Source organism: Grus americana, unplaced genomic scaffold (genome assembly GCF_028858705.1).
Source record: "Grus americana isolate bGruAme1 unplaced genomic scaffold, bGruAme1.mat scaffold_665, whole genome shotgun sequence".
Taxonomy (NCBI): Eukaryota; Metazoa; Chordata; class Aves; order Gruiformes; family Gruidae; genus Grus; species Grus americana.
Genome location: NW_026561886.1, coordinates 1 through 16,399, shown reverse-complemented (window position 1 = coordinate 16,399; position 16,399 = coordinate 1). Strand labels below are relative to the sequence as shown.

The 16,399-nt window shown below is 42.7% G+C and overlaps 1 gene segment (V, D, J or C); it reads left to right on the top strand.

Annotated features, from left to right (window-relative positions):
- The window catches only part of LOC129200910 (T cell receptor alpha chain MC.7.G5-like), a 38,510-nt gene extending 22,222 nt beyond the window's left edge, over positions 1-16,288 (top strand). Inside the window, 4 exon segments of the C gene segment in view lie at positions 13,636-13,899; positions 14,356-14,403; positions 15,567-15,672; positions 16,150-16,288. Of these exon segments, the coding sequence occupies positions 13,636-13,899; positions 14,356-14,403; positions 15,567-15,672; positions 16,150-16,180 (449 nt within the window).
- Positions 16,289-16,399: the final 111 nt, after the last annotated feature.

Genomic DNA, 16,399 nt, shown 5'->3' with positions numbered 1-16,399 from the left:
GCCATCCATACTCATGACAGTTGGGGTGGGCTGCTGATGGCTCTGTCTAGCACAGCCCTGGGTGGTGGTCCTCTGGTCTGTGGAAGAAAGGCTGAATTAATAATGCTCTTGTTTGCTCCAGAATTCCATGTGTGATCCCTCCCATAGATGAGATTCCCAAGAGATTACTTATCAAGGCTAGAGTTATTCCTGGCTTCAAATGCCTGGTGCTGATGGGAAGGAGCTGATTTCCTAGAGATGAGTTGTAGAGTAACTGGCATGAGAGCTGAGGGTTTTTGCTGGAGAGCGAAAGACTGTGTGAACAGAGGGAACCTCAAACTGACGCTGGGGACGGGGACACGCTTGGTTGTGAAGCCCAGTGAGTACAACTGCTGCCCAGTGGGTTTTTTTCTTGTGCTCTGTTATCCCAATCCTCCCTTTCCACATCCCTGAGCACTGACCTTTGTCTGATCAGAGCAGGCTCGGTCCTGTCTCTGGTAGAGCACGGAATGGCCAGGGCCTTTCCTGAGCTGGGCTCTACTGGGCCCTCCTTTCCCAGCCCACCCTTCCTTTACTCAGCAAGAGGATCAGTCCTCGTTTGGCAGAAGTAGGCACCAGCGGATGGTGGTTTACTACAGCGTACAGCGTGTCTGGATGTCTGCTGAAAGTTTTCTGCTTATGGGGGGCAAAGCCAGGGGCTCGGCTCGCCAAGAGCAGGGATTGCCTCTCTCTCTAAGGACGTGGATGAGCTTGTGTTCTTGTTGAGCTGAAAACCACGGTGTGAACTCCGGCAAGCTCACACTTGGCCAAGGGACACGACTTCAGGTTTTGCCTAGTAAGTGCCGCCACTTTCTTGTGTTCTCCTTCCATGCGTGGCCAAGCTACTCACTGGCCAATGGGCAGCGGGCTTTCCAGCATCTCCTCCTGGGCTGGTGGCTCTTCAGCCGTGGGGTTACATGCCGCTTGCTTCCCGCCAGGAAAGGCTTTGGCTGAGGGCAGGAGCAACAGTCCTCCCAAACAGGGTTTGTACCCGTAGGTCCAGTGGTGCTCTTGATCCCACAGACAGATCAGGGAGGTCTTCACTTCAGGACATAGCTGACTCGGAGTGACAGTCAGCACTGTCTAGTTGGGCTGTGTGTGCGCAGCTTTGCCAAGTATTTGGGAAGGTTTTTGTTGAGAGAGGAAATGCTGTGTGACCACGGGAGCTGGTGCATACAAAACTGTCTTTGGCTCTGGAACGAGACTCAAAGTTAGGCCACGTAAGTCCACCACTGTTCCTATGCTTTCTGTTTTATTGGAGGCCTTGAGCCAGGAGGCAGTGTGGGGGCAGGAGGAGGAGGTTTGGGGGGTGCCCCTTAGTTCTGGCCCCATCCCAGACCTCATCCCACACAGGCAGACTGTCACCCTCTGCTCCTGCCCTGGGATCCTCCTGCGTCGTGTCACCCTTATAGTGCCCTCGTAGCCTTGGGATGGCTGGGTAAAGGTTTGGGGAGAGGTGCTGCTTCTGAAGGGGCTTGTTGGGCTTTTTGTTATGGAAGGAAATGCTGTGGGATTATGGTTATGGCACCAACAAGCTGACGTTTGGCTCAGGGACCAGACTGTCCGTCCAGCCCAGTGAGTGTGCAACTTTTTGTGTCTCCTCTTTCAAAAGTCCTGGAGTGTCCACCAGAGCACCCTGCAGATGTACTTGTATTTGTGTAACCTTTCATAGGGGAAGGAGAAAATAGGTGATATTTCATGATACTCTTGAGCCTAGAAGCATTTTGAGGTGGAGGACTTCTGGCATTTAGGGGAACCTGCTATTGATGTGGTGCTCCAGGATGCTGATAATCTGGAAGCAATCAGAAATAGAGGCACAGTTTAGGAAAGAGAGATAGAGACACCTACTTCTGTTCAGTACCTGTGTATGGCTGTGGAAGGCTGTGGGGGATAGGTAAAGGGGGTTCAGTTCCGTTCCTTACCTCAGGACTTTGAGGTAACTCAGGCAAGGCTCAGATCATGCTCAGTGCAAATGCTTCCCGATAGTCGTGTCAAATAGCTCTCGGTACGTCGATTGTTTTTCTGGGCATCACCAGGGAGAGAAAAGCTGCAGATCATTGTGATACTTGCTGTCAGCCTGGCTAAGGTGTGGACAGTGAAAGGAGGAACCTAACGTGGCTGAGCAGACAGCCACAGGTGGAAGGACCCTCAAAAATGCCAAGCCAGTGAAACTGCCCACCACTGACCCACTCTGCAGACATGCAGCAGGTTTCCGCTTGAGAGTGAGCATCCCGCTCACCCAGGGTGTAGGTGAAGAGGCCGCCAGCACAGCCGGATTGGTGGAGGTGTCTCCATCCTGGAGCCAAGCCTCTGGGTTTCTGTCAAGTGCTCTGCTGTGGTCACAACCGCCTCAAATTCACCTTTGCCTCGGGGATCAAAGTAACTCTCTGGCCAAGTAATTGGGTTAAAGCCTGCATGGTGCAATCCTGCCTGACAATTTTGTCTTCAGGCTGTGCTCCAGCAACAGGTCAAGCACACAGGAGAGGAAAGGTAAACAGATCTCTCAGGGAAAGCTTATGTTGTTGCTGAGCTAGAAAACTGATGGACAGATAACCTTGACTGTCCACTGCAGGGCCGTGTAGATGTACTTCTTGTACCTCGGTCATGTTACAGATGGGAAGGAGAGGAATTGTAAGGTAAACTCAGAGAAAACTTATGTTTTTGCTAAACTAGAAACCTGTTGGACATTGCATGGGAAGAGAGCATAATGGTAGCAGAGAGTGGTCGGAGTAAATTAGAAAAGCTGTGGCAAGAAAGTGCTTTGTCCCTTTTGCAAAACAAACCAAGACCAAGCCATTTTGGCACTCTGTCCTGAAAAGTCCCGGTGCCAGTGAATGACTGGTATTCTCCAAGCAGCAGCCTAAGGAAGTCATCCCTGAGTTTTTCCTCTTTCCCTCCTCTCGGTGCTGCAGTTCCCAAGGCAAATGCTGTCTCCTGTGCAAGGGGCTCTTCCCACTCCTCACAAAAGGAAACCAGAGCGGGTGAGAGACCGGAGTGAGCCTTGGGTTCTTGTCAGAGCGTATAGCATTGTGTGACTGGCTACACAGGAAAACTCCAGTTTGGGCCAGGGACAAAGCTACGTGTTCTGCCAAGTACGTTTTCTTCTCCTGCTTCTCCACTCTATGCTGTCTCCTCTTGCTGCATTGCCATTCTTAGGCAGCTTAAGGTCAGAAAGAAAGTCAGAGGTGCAGGAGAAAGACACGGAGGATTTGTTTTTCCCTAGCCTTGCAATGGCTGAGTAAAGGGTTTGGACAGAGGTGCTGGTTCTGAGGTGGCTTGTTGGGCTTTTTGTTATGGAAGGAAATGCTGTGGGATTTGGGCTCCAGCTATGGCAAGCTGACGTTTGGCTCAGGGACCAGACTGTCCGTCCAGCCCAGTGAGTGTGCAACTTTCTTGTGTCTCCTCTTTCAAAAATCCTCATGTGTGCACTGGGGCACCCTGTAGACATAGTTGTTTCACCTGAGTCACATAATAGCTGGAATTTAATGCAGACGACGTAAACCATCAGGGGAGTTTCTGCGATGGTGGGCATGCACCATCTATTTGGTAGGGTTTTTGTTGAGAGAGGAGATGCTGTGTGACCACAGGATCTGATATGTATAGAACTGTCCTTGGCTCTGGAACAAAACTCAAAGTTAGGCCATGTAAGTCCAACACTGCTCCTATGCTCTGTTTCCTTTGAGATCCTTCTTGGGGTGGTTCAGTGTAGAAGTGTGTCTGGGTGTTTGGTTACCACCTATTGATGGACTTTGTTTTAAGGCAATGTGCTGGCTTGGTCCAAAACAATCCTTCTTGCTCCTAGTTTGTGTGGGACAGACAAAGTGACCACACATCTACTCCCGGTATCCCATGGTGTGGCTTTCCTACGCCATTCCATCCCGGTCAAGTTTCTGTTGCAATGGGAAGTATTATCACCCTTCTGCTGCCCCTTGTAGCCTTGGCATGGCTGAGTAAAGGCTTGTGGAGAGGTGCTGCTTCTGAAGGGGTTTGTTGGTCTTTTTGCTATGGAAGGAAATGCTGTGGGATTTTGGCTATGGCTACAAGGTGACATTTGGCTCAGGGACCAGACTGTCCGTCCAGCCCAGTGAGTTTGAAGCTTTCTTGTGTGTAATTTGTCAAAAGTATTTGAGAGTCCACCGGAGGTGGCCAATAATGTTGGTTAGATTATTCCAATAAGAATCTTGTTGTGCCGTGTTCTCAAGTGTTAATCCAGCATATGTGCATACCAGTGCAACATTTTGCAAAGCATAGTGTCACAGTGTGAGTTATGGCAAAGTTACTTTTGGAGCTGGAACCAAACTCATGGTTTCTCCAGGTATGTCTGAATCCTCAGATGTGATTCCTCTTAGAAGTACTTCTTTCCCTTTGCAAGTTATTTTGCCTGTTTCGTTACTCCACAATATATTAGGAATAGGACTATAAATTTTCAGCTGGTATAAAAGGAAGTGATTTCCATGGCTGCATATATATTTTTCCCTCCTGATTCCTGATGATGAATAGCCATAGCAGACGTTTTAGATACGCAAGAGTATTTTTCTTGGAAAGTCAACAGGAAGTGGGCTGATAAATAAAAAAATCCTCATGTAGAGCAGAAGCAAAAGGAAATGGTGAAAGCTAGCATGAACCAGGAAAATACAGAGTGGTGAGTCTAGTCTCATAAAGCTGTAGTAGGTAGAAAGGACTTTTCTAGTGTGTGGATACTAATACTTTAAGATAACAAGACTCCTAAGGACCTTTAAAGGCCTCTTCCAACCCAAACTGTTTTATGATTCTAATTGTATGCAGATGCAAAATATAAGCACATATCGGGTCTTTGCTGTATAGACCCTGTAATATAGGGAGTGGGTTTCTGTCATATTGTGAAGCATTATATAAATACTGGAAGATCAGGAATCAAGCTTATCCTTGAGAATGATACCAAGTTTGTAATCACAGACAACTAGTGTTGAGTGCTGTGAAATCACCTTGGCCTTCAACATCTATGTGAAGTTTGAAGCACCTTAGAAGTGAAGCTCTGAAACTCTTGGAGACCAATGTGATGGGGTGTGAGGGGTGGAATAGCTACCCAGACAGAGGGGAAAGAGGTCAAGAATCAAAGTTCATTACTGAATTACTTTTGTGGAACGATGGAAAGGCAACCCTGACCACAAATCAATTTTCTCTGAACAAAAAAGCATGAAAAAAATTGTACTTCGACACGTGCTGCCACAAGTGTCTGAAAAAAAATCTTGCCAAACCCCTACACCTGTTCTCCTGTTTAAAACTCTTTGGAAAAGGTAAAGAAAGTAAAGAAGATCCTGAGACACCAATATTTTTTACATATAAATGTATCAATTTTTCCAAATTTCTTAAGAATACTTTTCAGAGCATTTAATACTTAAATGTTTGGATTTACTCCTGAAAAGTAGTATTTCCATTTCTTAAAATGGTAGTGATTGTTAAGATAATTTCAAAATAATTTTATTCTGAAAGTTAAAAAACACAGCAATATAAAGACACTATTCATTCCGAAAACCTCTGGGAAAATGCCTCATATTTCAAATGACCCTCCTGACCCTGTTCAAAAATATCTGAGAAAAATAAGAATCTCACGTTTATATGGCGCAAGACAAAGGAGCTATAAATCAAGGCTCTGCCTGAGTTCATTTACATGTCCCTAAATTTAGCATTATGGTCACATCTGTATGCAACTCCTCCAGTTCTTGCTCTGGTCACACTGTGGAACCTAAGAGCTTCCCGAATGCATACTGAAACCTCAGTGTTTAATGGCAGAATAAGCAATGGTCTCCCTGCCACATACATAAAAAAGTGCGCTTTCTACTTAAAAGCTAAATGGCAAATTTGCTCTGGAATCACTCTTCAGATGGCAAATCCAAGGGAATGGGATGATGGAGTTGTACTATGCCGTTGATCACTAGGTGAGCTGTGAAGTAACAGTAAATAAACTAATTTTTGAGAGAGGAGTCTGACTGGCAGACTAAATAAACAAGGAATGAGATGAAGAATGGAACTTGGATGCAGGTTGCTTTCTGGAAGCAATGGGATAAATATGGTGGAGGGGAATATTAAGGAACAGGTGTATGGGAGTTTGAAAGATGCAAAACACCACATGAAAAGAAAGTTAGTTGGAAGAAAAATCCTAGATAGATTAATCTGTCTAATCATAGAGATAAATATGATTTCTTTTGGTGGATTATTTTATTACTCTAGATATTGTAGAGGCCTGTGCTATTGTGTGACTATGGAAGTAGTTACAAACTCACATTTGGGTCTGGGACAAGACTTCTGGTTTTGCCAGGTACATTTATCCTGATTTTTTGCATGATTTGCAAGATTGCTGTGGGTACACAACAAGATCTGGGAAATGGCAGCTGTCAAAAGCATAGCCTGAGGTCTCACCTTAGCCAATGCAATTAATTCCACACAGCTGTCTGAACAGTCTTCCTTGAGGCAGCTGCAGACAGGCATGTGCTTTGAGTGCTCTTCCATCAATTGCATTCCTGGGATAAGCTCAGACAAAGCCTGTTTTTGCTCTTCTGTCAAGTCAGTCATGTGAATTTGTTCTCTCTAAAGGGTAAATCTATGTCACTTCCATTGGCAAAGTCATGGATGATATAAGTCAGATGAAAATGCATTGAAATACAAGACTGGCTGTAATATTTATATTGCTGAACATGAGTGGGCAATGTGCACTCACAGCCCAGAAAGCCAACCATATCCTGGGCTGCATAAAAAGAAGCATCGAAGGAGGTCATTTGCCCCTCAGCTCTCGTGAGACCCCCCTGCAGTGCTGCGTCCAGCTCTGTGGTCCCCAGTACAAGAAGGACATGGAGCTGTTGGAGCGAGCACAGAGGAGGCCACAAAGATGATCGGAGGGCTGGAGCACCTCTGCTATGGAGACAGGCTGAGAGAGTTGGGGTTGCTTGGCCTGGAGAAGAGAAGGCTCCGGGGAGACTTTATTGCAGCCTTTCAGTAAAGGGGGCTTATAAGAAAGATGGGGACAAACTTTTTAGTAGGACTGGTAGCAACAGAACAAGGGGTAATGGGTTTAAACTAAAAGAAGGTAGATTCAGACTACATATAAGGAAGAAATTGTTTGATGAGGGTGGTGAAACACTGGAACAGGTTGCCCAGAGGGGTGGTACACGTCCCATCCCTGGAAATATTCAAGGACAGGTTGGACAGGGCTCTGAGCAACCTGATGTAGCTGAAGACATCCCTGCCTATTGCAGGAGGGTAGGACTAGATGACCTTTAAAGGCCCCTTCCAACCCAAACCATACTATGATTCTATGATTTAGAAAATATCCACTTATGGTGATTATCACAATTTTAGCTGGACTTTGCTTGTAGCAGAATCCCAGCAAGGAACAGTATACCTATAACATTTTTAATATTAGTGTTGATATGGGAATTGGACTGCCTTTTAGCTGTTTTGTCTGATGTACAGGTACTGTATTATCCACAAATTTTGCAAGTGGATTCTGTTTGTGACTGGGACTTGAATCCAGATTTGCTGAGCTGTCACAGCTACCAGGCCATACTTAATGCTTACTTCTGCTACCACATATCTAAGTGAGAGTGTATGAATCCTGAGGTAATAGAGTTAGAAGGCTCAGATTGCCTTTGCCACTGCCTGTGAAGCTCTAAGATCTAGACAGGGTCACAATGCGCCACTGAAACCTGTAAGGAAATAACTGTAACCAAGGTCAAAGAGGTTCTTGCAAAGATTTTCTGGGTCATGTGAATTATGGGGGTGGGGAAGGATACAAGCTGACATTAGGAAAAGGAACCTTGCTGGTGATCAAGCCAGGTGGGTAGTAAATGCTGAAACATTCAGGAGAAAACTTGGACTGAAAGGCAGTGGTCCTAACTACATTGCACAGTGAACAGGAATTTTAGGTGATGTTACAGACAGAAAAACACAGATTGTTCCTAGTATTGTCACAAAAGGTGTAATACATAATTGTAACCAGTGAACAAATGAACATTTTTTTATTTTATCTCCCTGATTCTGACACTGATAATTTTCTAGTAGATTTCTTTGGTACTTTATAATGACTTAAATCAATGTGTTTTGTCATTGCTCCCTTAAGTTATTCCCTGGAATGTCTGCTGACCTGGTTGTCAGTATGCATTGGGAAAACCTGTCTACATTTTTGTAGAGATTGGCACCAGTGTGCCAGTCAGGGATATGTGAAACTCACATTTGGAGCTGGGACCAAAATTCTTGTTACCCCAAGTAAGTTTGAGCTTTCAGTTCAATATTAACACCAGGATTGACAAAGAGACTTTCATGGAAGCATGGTCCAACTTCTTTTTGGCTTCCCTTGACAAAAACCAGTTGGAATAGAGATGCAGTCTTGCAATCCAAGGAATGCTTGGCTATGGTGTGGCAGTGATTCACTGCAGGAGAGAACAGCTAGAGAAGATGGTAATGTTCACACAGGTTTAACAGTCACGGCATGGTGTAGTCACACATAGAGTGCTGTAAGCAGTTCACACATGACTGAATGCTACATAAAAAGTTCAGCACTTTTATAGAGTTTCTGGCTATTAATGTTTTCAGGCTTGATGATTATCTTTAAAATATTATCTGGAGGTTATTCTTACTGATGGCTTAGAGATTGGATTTCCTAACTCTTAACCTAAGAGAATACGTCATGATTTTTGGTTTTAAAATCCACGAGTAAAGTCCCCTTCCATATTTGTAAAAACTGATGTTACGGGGTGAGCAGTCAGGAACTAGAAAAATTGGAATGGGAACCAAACTTCTTGTGATGCATAGTAACTCTCTTTCCTTTCCTCAGTTGGATTTTAAAATGCTTTAGAAACCTGAAAAGATGGAATGAAATTTCAAATATCCTTGTGTGTCAACATCTGGTAGACAGCTTTCCCACATATTTTGGATGAGGAGCCATTGGAATATGCAGCTGGTAGGCAGGAATTTATTGCAAAGGCTTCTCATTGAGTGGGAAACTGAGAGAGACAGTAAATTTGTGTTTGGAAGAGGGACTAGATTTAAAGTCAACCCAGGTGAGTAAGATTTGGAGAAAGACAGGTGAGGAAGGTATGAAGGCAGGAGCAGTGTCCACTGGTTAGTGTTTCTGAATAGGTCTACCTTTATGGAAAATGAACGTAAATTCTAGATGAAGAGTGGACGGAGGAATGAAGGCTGAGAGAAAATGAACCCAGGATTATTTTTCAGCATGGTGCTTGTGAAGATGGAGCAGGGAGACTGGGAATAGTGGGAAATGAGACAGCATCGCCAATGTCTTAGGTTAATGATGTTGGCATATCATTAACATTAACTTCTGAATCCTATCAGACAGTAATAGTGTTTTGCCTTAGATTGAGGTGGAAAAAAATTCAGAAATACCTCTGGGTTCATGTTTAAGTCTTAGTTTCACACTGCATTGTGAAGAAATTTCCCAGGTGACTTAGACTATAGTATTTGCAAACTGGGGTGTGTGGGATACTGGAGCTAGGAGAGTAATTTTTTGAAATGGCACAAGGCTATGATCCCAAATAAGTTATCAAATTAAATGTACCCATTAAATAGACTGATCAGGAAAGGATATAATTCTGGTGTGAAATAGATATCTGTATCTGAGGCAATTTCACAAGTGTAAGATCAAAAGTTTTTCTGACTTTTTGATATCAACATAAAAAAGATCTTCCGCCTGTTTTTAGAAAGGCATTTCAGGTTGATTCTTTTGATATTTTTTTTTCTTAGTCATTAAACAAATCTAATTTTTTTTTGGCTGGCACTACATGAATAGTTAATCTCTAATTCAGAAAGTTTCTTTTTTTTGAGTTGAAATTATTTGAATTGAGGGTTGAACTAGATGACCTTTAAAGGTCCCTTCCAACCCAAACCATTCTATGATTCTATGAATTTTTTTCCAGAAACTAAATCTCTGGCATATAAAATTGAAAACTCATTCTGGAAATTAAAACTCACTCTGGTTTCGGAAGAAAAACCATGCAAAAGTATTTTGTGAAAATGATATGTTCTCAGAAGGTTCATTAGCAGCCACTTCAAGGCTTTTTGTTTCCAGACAATTGTTACACAGACATGTTAAGCCATCTCATTCACTTGTGAGCTTCAAAGAGTCGATTAGATAAAAAGAATTGCTCCTTATGACCTCCAAAAATCTTTCCTTAACATTGTTGAAAGGAGCAGCAGAGGAGATCATAGTAATCTCTCCCACAGTTTAGGTGAGGCATGAATAAATCTGTACATGAACACAAATAGGATATTGCTTCCCAATATGAAATTTAAGAAAACTTCATCTCAACTCTTCCTTAATGTGAACACATGCTATAAGCCCAGGATTTATCCTATTTTGGTTCTAGAGAACTATTTAGTCCACTGAACACTTGATTTCTCCTCACATACTGGATATCTTCCTCTATTGATTCAGCTTTAGTTTTGGTTCAGCTAGAAATCTTCCCCTTTAAAGGTTTGCGAGAAAGATATTGGATGGGTTTGGTAGTTCGACTTCCCCAAGTGAATTACAGGAGCAACAACAAACACATTTTTGGGATGGGGACCAGAATTATGCTTGAATCTTCTAAGTGAAGCAGCATATTCACATTTGCAAATACTGAATCTCTGCACAGAGTCCTAGTATTTTGGATTACTTGGCTGATGCTAGACTAGGACCTGGCTTCCTTTATCTGAGTGTGTCCAGACATGAGCACTGAAAGTCTAGAGAAGGGTTCAGGTACTAAATGTGGACATCTAGTCTTGCTGTAGACATCCGAGCATCCATGCAGGGCTGGCAGATTTCACAAAGGACCTCTGGTAGACCTTTTGGAACCTCCATCAGAGAACAGCCAGCAAACATCACTAAAGTGTTTGTTAAGTCACTGGAGTTGCTCCTCTGGGGTCACGATTAGTGTATGAGTGTGTGAGGGGCTATATATTTCCTCTGAGTTGGGACATAGCTCTAGATTGACTCTAGCTGTGGAATACCATTCTTAGACTGAGGAGCAGTAAGAGGATCAAAGACCTCTATCACACCAGTTCCAGTCTGAACAGAGATTCAGAGAGCTTGCTTTGGAGAGAATGAAGAATGAAATAAATCTCTTTATAATACAAGCTGTGTGTTAAACTAGTTCAGGATTTCTACTGCAGCTTGTTTGGATAAAAAAGCGTAAGTCTCACTCTGATGTTGGAACAGGCTTCTATTGCGCTCTCCCTGAAATCAGCATCGGGAGTTGGCTTTCTCTGTAAACTGGTCAGGAATACCATTCCAACAGTTCCTGTTCTTCCAACTGGAAGATATCATTCAGTAAAGATCAAATTAGTCAGGGTGGACAGCTCAGAGTATCATGATTTACTTCTCAATCTTTCCTGCAAACACAGGTCATAAATATCAATACAGCATCTCCAACACATCTACCAACTCATTAAGACAGAATAACAGGAAACATAGGTCACAGTGCTGTGGTTAGCTGATATTTACCAAGACTGCTATCTGCAAACTTTCATAACAGTGTGAAAATATGCAAAGGAACTTATCAGAAAAAGACTCTAGTACCAGAACAAAGCCAGCAGCCATGCTGAGCAAGAATGAGAAATGAGTATTTTGCAAAACAGGTGCTGCTGAAGCTGCCTGCAAAAACCAGATCTTATTTTTTTATCTGCTCAAGATAAAAGCATTGTACAGATTGAAAGGGAGAAAAACACCCTAATTTGGAGAGAGATGGATACGTAGTTCTTCAGAAACCATAGTACTCATAATGAGAGAGATGCAGAACAGCTTGATCAATTCCTCCTCTTCTCTTTCGTATCCATGTACTCCATGACAATGATATACCCTGGTTCATCTGTATTTTATACAGGGATCTACCATCAAGCTTTTTGTTTGCTCCTGTCTTCCTCTCCCTAATAAATGATCACTGAAATCTATTTACAAAACAATAACTGGGAGTATGGGAGGTGGGGAGTGAGGTTGAGGGAGTCAGAACATACATTACACTGTATTCTGTGTAGTTGGGAAAGAGACAGTCTCATCAGGTTTTTCAAAGCCAGGGCAAAGCTGGGAGAGATGAAATACAATTCAGGAGATGGGCCAGAGAATGAATCATTAGGCTTTGTGGATTATTTTTTTCTCTGAGATCATACTAATAAAGAAGTATGGCTATTTCTCTAAGGTGCTGACAACTGACAATTGAACAGATGAAAAGCATTTATCTCAGTGATAGAACTAGGGCCTGCACTTGCATAAGATTTTGAGATAGTTTCTAAAAGCCAAGATTTAGTCCAAACTTCCATCATGGGAAGAAATTAAAACTTCTTCAACTGGGACCTAAGTTATTCTTAGCATTTCTACAAGATTTATCAGTGTGGTATGTGAACAGGGGTGAAGAAAATATTAATCTAAACCCTCAACCCTATATGATAACATTTTGTCAGTTTACAAATGTGAACTGAAGCTCCTGTTCAAACCTGTGACTGTGAAGTGTAATGGAAAATGCAGCTGATGGGTTGCTGAGAGCACCAAATCTGCATCTTGGCTACAGTTTGTCTCTAATCATATTTCATCTGTTCATCATTAGAGTACTGCAATGCCCATAACATTTTACTATTAAGCACAGACAAAGATTTAGGAAAGCACCTTCTCAAAGAATCAGACTTCAAGAGCTGGACAAGATGAAATGTATGCTTAGAGTACAAGTTTACAAAGCTAAATGTGCAAAAAAAGAGTTTAACCACAGGTAGGGTTTTGATATGTGTGGAAAATCCTAGACTAACTGACTTGCTAGCAGAATTTGGAGCAAGAAAACAGCAATAAATCCCAGGTGTCTTATATCTGCAGCCTTTAGTTCCTCAAACCCTTCTTCTGCAGGGTAAAATTTAGTAAAACATCTTGCACTGCACTGTCAGTTGGTGGAACATAATGAAACATTCATTTGTTTCATCTTTATTTCCCTAAATGCAACATGTGTTCCTACCTTGCAGTGGCTTTCCTAGCCTTCTCCTACAGGAACACAATTAGCTAGACTGGTGGTAACTGTGGACACCCTAAGACTTGGTAGTTTATCCATGGTCTCTTAGGACAGGTGACAGCAGTTGGATTTTGAACGTCAGTGGTGGATTGGACTACACATTTGCAGAAAAGGCAGAATGCCCCTGGACTGTTCAGTTCTCTCCAGACACATCTCGTAGCAGTGAAGCAAGAAGACAGCGCGTTCTCTGCCTGTTATACGCGTTCGTGAATGCATCCAGACCAAGGTCCAAAAGGAAACCCAGGCTGCAGAGTAGACTTAAATGAGTTGTTACAGAGAGGAATGACTAGGTTAGATATGGACATCTAGGGCGTGGATGCACACATGAGTATCATTTGAGATGCTCTAGGGATCCTGCCTGACCACTCTCTTGTGTCTCCCACACAACATAAGTCAACATAAGTCTCATGTAGGTCCTGCATCATCTGCTGTGGATGCCTTGGTTCTCTAAAGGTGTCCTAGCACAACATGCCTATGACCAGGCAACTTCCCACTAGAATCATGGAAAAACCTCCATACCTTTGAGTCCGTATGTTAAGATTGAAGGAACTATGACTGTGTATTCTCATCTAATGTCTCGTCTCTTCTCCATTTCCAGATGTTACTCCATCTCCTTCAGTCTACAGGCTGACCTCTAAAGATTATAAGGATTTGGAAATGTGTCTTATCACAGATTACTCCCCTGAAAACATTACTCTTCCCTGGCATGATAAGCAGACAAATGTTGTAGTAGAGGTGGCAACACCAGAGAACAAACAGGAAGCGAGCTACCTGTCCACCTACTGGGCCAAGAAAGATGTAATGCGGTGTGGTGCAAATCACGAGGGCTTTGGAAAACTGGAGGGCGAGGATCCTGAAAAAGGTAATGGCATTGTTGGATGTGTGTACAGGGCTAGCGGTACTCTGGTCTCTGTGCTATTGGTATGAGCACGACTTTTTCACATCTCCCAACCCTGCAAGCAGTACTGAATTATGGTCCCACAGTCCAGAGGAATGTTGCCTTGTTGCCTCTGTTTTCTTCTGCCTTCGTCCTAGGTGGAAACAAGATTAAGGGTTGATAGACTGGTACAGCTAGAGCAGAGAGATCTTAAAATCACACTGTGGGGGATATAAACCTTGAAATTCCTTTGTCTGATGGGACACTAAAGTTTAATTAGATCATATTTTATGCTTGCACTGAAAACAGCAGAAGTGAGTGTTTATGGGAGGATTTACTGGTCAGAAACTCTAATCCAGCCCTTCTAAGCAGAGATATCTTTATGAACTTCTGAAGAAGTAGATTTCTGTTATTGATTAAATTTATTGTTACTATCTGCAGGTGCCAGTGCTGTCTGTGTTACAGGGGTGTCTCTACACTTCAGGACAGGTATGTACACAGCATTTTAGGAGTAAAGCTTGGCCTGATTAAAGGAAATGTCTTCCTTGCTAATGTTCCCTGTTTGCAGAATTCCTGTTGGAGCAAAAAGCTCAGACTGGAAATTTCCAAAAGGGCCCCACAGGCTTTAAACATCGAGGCTGGAAGTCATTGGGTTAATGTAGTTTTAGAAATCCGAGCTGGTATTTTTCTGTGACTAGTGTAGCCAGTGCCTACATGCTCTTGCTAGGATTAGCCAAACTACTAATCCCCATCACACAATGATTTAAGGTACTGATATGAGTCAGCTTTACTGGATGTCTGGCTGCATTTCAGAATTCAAAAGTGTTGGTTATATTTTTGGGTGCACAAATACCTACTGAACCAAAAGATAAGCAGGTGGTTTCTGCAGTGTGTGCTCAGAAGCAGGCTTGCACGAAAGATACGGTGCATCTGAGCAAGCTTTGCTTCAGCTCATGGCTGTGGGAGTATATTAGCTGGTGCTGGAGCACAAGCAATTGCTCTTCCTGCTAGTTCAAAGGAGTTGAGCCTGCCTCTGCACTTGCCCTGTTTACAGAACAGCTGTACTTTTGCAAACATGCAGCCTTACGGAAAAGAAAGCAGTTACCCAAATGTTTCCAAAACATCACTTCAGAAAAATACTCACAAATAAACTTGGCTGATTTGATCAGTCATTTCAGAGAGCAGTTTTCAAAGGTAAACATAAAATGACTTTTTTCCTCAGTACAGGTCAATGTATTTTCAAATTAAAATGACTTTGTATCTATTGATTAATAGAAAATCCAGATAGACTTTGTGTCCTTTGAACAAAATTTAACTTGTTTCCCCCCTGCCTATCTTAACAAATTTTAGGGAGAGGAAGAGGGTTGCCTCCAGCATCCTGGGTTCATAGTATTTAAAACAGCTATATGGTTGGCAGACTTGCATATTGGACAATTGGGTGGCTATTGAATGAAAACCTAGCCCTTGAAACATCAATTGGAAGAAATGAAAGCATCCCAGTGAGACAGTCCTGCTCACTGTCTCATTAGCCATCCTACTGCTAACTCAATCCCACACGGTGGAACGGCTTCATTAAGAAGTGCTTTTAAGTCTGTCTGGACGTGAAGATGTCTCAGTTCCCTTGTGACTTTCATTCTCTGTTACTTTGACAGATGAAAACCTGAACATGCTGTCTTTATCACAGCTGGGCCTGAAAATAATTTTAATGAAAGGAATAATTTTTAATGTGCTGATGACGATGCTTATGTGGAAAAAAAAGTGAGTATGGATGAGGCCTCTGACAGAAAACATCTGAATCAGTTCATTAGCTACGAATGTTCCTTCTCTCTGTAGTAACTGTTTATGCAGTCTATCCATACTTTTCTGTATACCAACAGTAAAATCTCTCTGCTCCTTTGGCCATACCATTGCTTTTGCTCAGCCCTCAAGTCTATTTACTTCTCCTTTATCCTTAAAAAAATTAACTTTTTTCTTCTTTCTAGACATCTGTCCCTTCTATTTCTACATCCATCCCTTCCCTTGTCTGCATTCATCCGTCTATCCATCAGATTCATGCCCTGACCAGTCTCCAGCTGGGAAAGTTTTATGCTTATTGACTGTAAAACCTCAGACATATATTAGTTTTTGGCCCAGTGTTTCTTTCTCCTCTTCCTTTTGCCTAGACATTTAGGTACATCTGCGCGGCTGCGCCTGTATCCCAAATAAGGATTCAATATACCTTTATTGCTGTTACAGGAATGAAAGTAACCAGATGGTGCCGTCCTGAAGTGCCAAGAAATCTTTTGAGGAATCTTTACCAGAGCATCGTGTGCAAGAAGGAACACAGACATTCCTGCTGCAAGGGATATTACTTGCTGTTTCTATGTATCTCACTCGCCATTATAAATAAATTGCTTCATTTTGCATTGTTATAAAGCTACTAAAAAATTCTCAGCATTCTACTCCCCACATGCCTGACTCATTTAGCATGACAATGCTTCTTTTT